At 43.3% G+C, this 2,532-nt stretch overlaps 1 protein-coding gene across 1 annotated transcript in view; it reads right to left on the bottom strand.

The window, feature by feature from the left end:
- The window catches only part of FAM160A1 (family with sequence similarity 160 member A1), a 241,812-nt gene that overhangs the window by 5,739 nt on the left and 233,541 nt on the right, over window positions 1-2,532 (bottom strand). The window contains exons 11-12 of the mRNA XM_003790218.3: window positions 749-927; window positions 264-402 (exon numbers count right to left, since the gene is read on the bottom strand). Of these exons, the coding sequence (XP_003790266.1) occupies window positions 264-402; window positions 749-927 (318 nt within the window). The remainder of the gene's footprint in view (window positions 1-263; window positions 403-748; window positions 928-2,532) is intronic.

Genomic DNA, 2,532 nt, shown 5'->3' with positions numbered 1-2,532 from the left:
CCCACACATCAGCTCCTTCTGGGAACCACTCTTGGTTAGGAAAATAAATGCCCTACTAGACCTTCCAGAGAGGGGACAGGCCAGGCATGAGCAAAGCAGATTTCTGTTCAGGTTTAAGAGTACTGAGAGGAGGCTCCTCCCTGCTGCATGAAAAAATGGAAATATCTTTGGATGCTGCTGAGACCCAGGAAGCAGAGTAGTGCCTGTGAACTCAAACCTGCAGGCTGGGAAATGCAGAGACAGGGCGGAGAATCCTGGCTCACCTTTGGTTAGTGCCGCAGGGCTCGCATCGGACATGTCCACTCTGAAGAGCAGGTACTGCTGGGCTTGTATGAGGAGTCCCGGGAAGTCTCTTTCCACAGAAGCAAACTGTTCAATCTTGTTTTTCACAGATGCAAGGACCTGTCAAAAACAGCGGTAACAATGTTGATGTTTCACAGTGGAATTCCACCCTCAGTCATCAATGCATCTTTCAGGTACAGCCCTCATTATGGCAACTATTATGACATTAAGCATTTGCTCATTTTTAACTGCCTCCGTGTTCTGGGTAGGGCGCCCTCAAAACATCAAGCTAAATGAAGCTTTGCAGTTTGTCTACAATCATCTGCACAGACAGCTTAATAGGACAGGAAAGAAACAAATGAATTAGAACAGGGATTTTTGAAAAACTAAAGTTTATAAACAACAAAGGGAAAGAGAGAAGAAGCCCTGCAAATCAGCAGCCGTGACGTGGGCTCAGCTCACGTACCTGGTAGAGAGAGCGCACGCTGGGCTGGAAGACCATGTTGGTGTTGAGCAGAAAGGAGCGCAGCAGCGGCTGGGGGTAGCTGGCCAGCTGAGTGATGATCCCGATGAGCAGCAAATTAACATGTAAAGAGTTCTCCAGCATGTTCTCCAGCTTTGACAGGACCACGCTGATGAATGGGCCTGCGGGAAGAACACAAGGCTTCAGGGCTGGCTGGGCTCAGGGGATGTCTTTGCTCAGCAACTGCAAAACCCCTGGAGCCACTGCTCCCAAACCCACACAGGCCCACAGGTGCAAACTCAGACAGTAAAAAGAACGGCTCGGTTCTCTCCTGTCTCAAGACCAAAATGGAAAACAAGTCACCACAACAAAAAGCAAATTGAAAAACATTCATGGGAACTAATATTCTGACTCCATGAGCAGTTTTAGTATTTATTACAATTATCACAGACTTAAAAGAAAAATCAGACAAATAAGTTAGCTTTCAAAAGTTAAAATATGCTTTTCTATATTGTTTCTGTATTTCTGGGGGCTGTCAATGCTTAAAACATGACAGCCATCATCTCATGGTGCTGTGGACAGTAGGGTTTCATGCATATCCCGAAGGCCATTAACAGTCTTGGTAATAAAAAAATCTTTGTCTATTGAAGAATACCAAAAATAAGGCTGAGTGCAATGGCTCCTGCCTGTAAATTTTAGTACTTTAGAAGACCAGGGCAGGAAGATGGCTTAAGGCCAGGATTTCCAGACTAGGTTAGGCAACACAACACCTCACTCTACAAAAAAATTAAAATATCAGCCACGTGCCATGGTAAGCACATGTAGTCCCAGCTTCTTGAGTGGCTGAGGCAGGAGGATCACTTGAGTCCAGGAGTTTGAGACTACAGTAAGCTGTGATGGCACTACCCTATTATAGCCTGGGTGACAGAGCAAAACTCTTGTCTCAATTTTAAAATAAATAAATATGCTTGAAGATATTGGCCTGGGAAAGTATTGTCTGAGGAGGACCCCCCTGGCAATTGAAGCAACACCAGAAATATATTACTGGGACCTGATCAAACTAGAAAGCTTCTGTACAGCTAAAGGCACTATAAGTAAAGCAAACAGACAGCCTTCAGAATGAGAGGAGATTTTTGTAGGTTATGCTTCTGACAAAGGTCTGATAACTAGAATCCACAGAGAACTCAAACTAATCAATAAGAAAAGAACAAACAACCCCATTTCTTTGTGGGCAAGAGAGTTAAACAGAAACTTCTCTGAAGGTGACAGGCACATGGCCTACAAACACATGAAAAAATGCTCATCATCCTTAATCATCAGAGAAATGCAAATCAAAACCACTTTGAGATATCACCTGACTCCAGTAAGATTAGCCCACATCACAAAATCCCAAAACTGCTGATGTTGGCGTGGGTGTGGAGAGAAAGGAGCACTTCTACACAGCTGGTGGGACTGCAAACTAATATAGCCTTTTTGGAAAGAAGTATGGAGAATTCTCAAGGAACTAAAAGTTGACCTACCATTTGGGTCAATATACCAATGGTATATTGATCCTGCAATTTACCATTACTACATATCTACCTAGATGAACAAAAATCATGTTACAAAAAAGACGTTTGCACCAGAATGTTTACTGCAGCCCAATTCACAACAGCCAAGTCATGGAAGCAGCCTAAATGTCCATCAACCCATGAATGGATAAATAAATTGTGGTATATGTATAGTATGGAATACTATGCAGTCATAAAAAAGAGGAAGACCTTACATCTTTTATGTTTACCTGGGTG

This window comes from Otolemur garnettii, unplaced genomic scaffold (assembly GCF_000181295.1).
Source record: "Otolemur garnettii isolate 467f Iridium unplaced genomic scaffold, OtoGar3 scaffold00041, whole genome shotgun sequence".
Taxonomy (NCBI): Eukaryota; Metazoa; Chordata; class Mammalia; order Primates; family Galagidae; genus Otolemur; species Otolemur garnettii.
The sequence above is the reverse complement of the archived record's forward strand: the minus strand, read 5'-3'. Positions and strand labels throughout refer to the sequence as shown.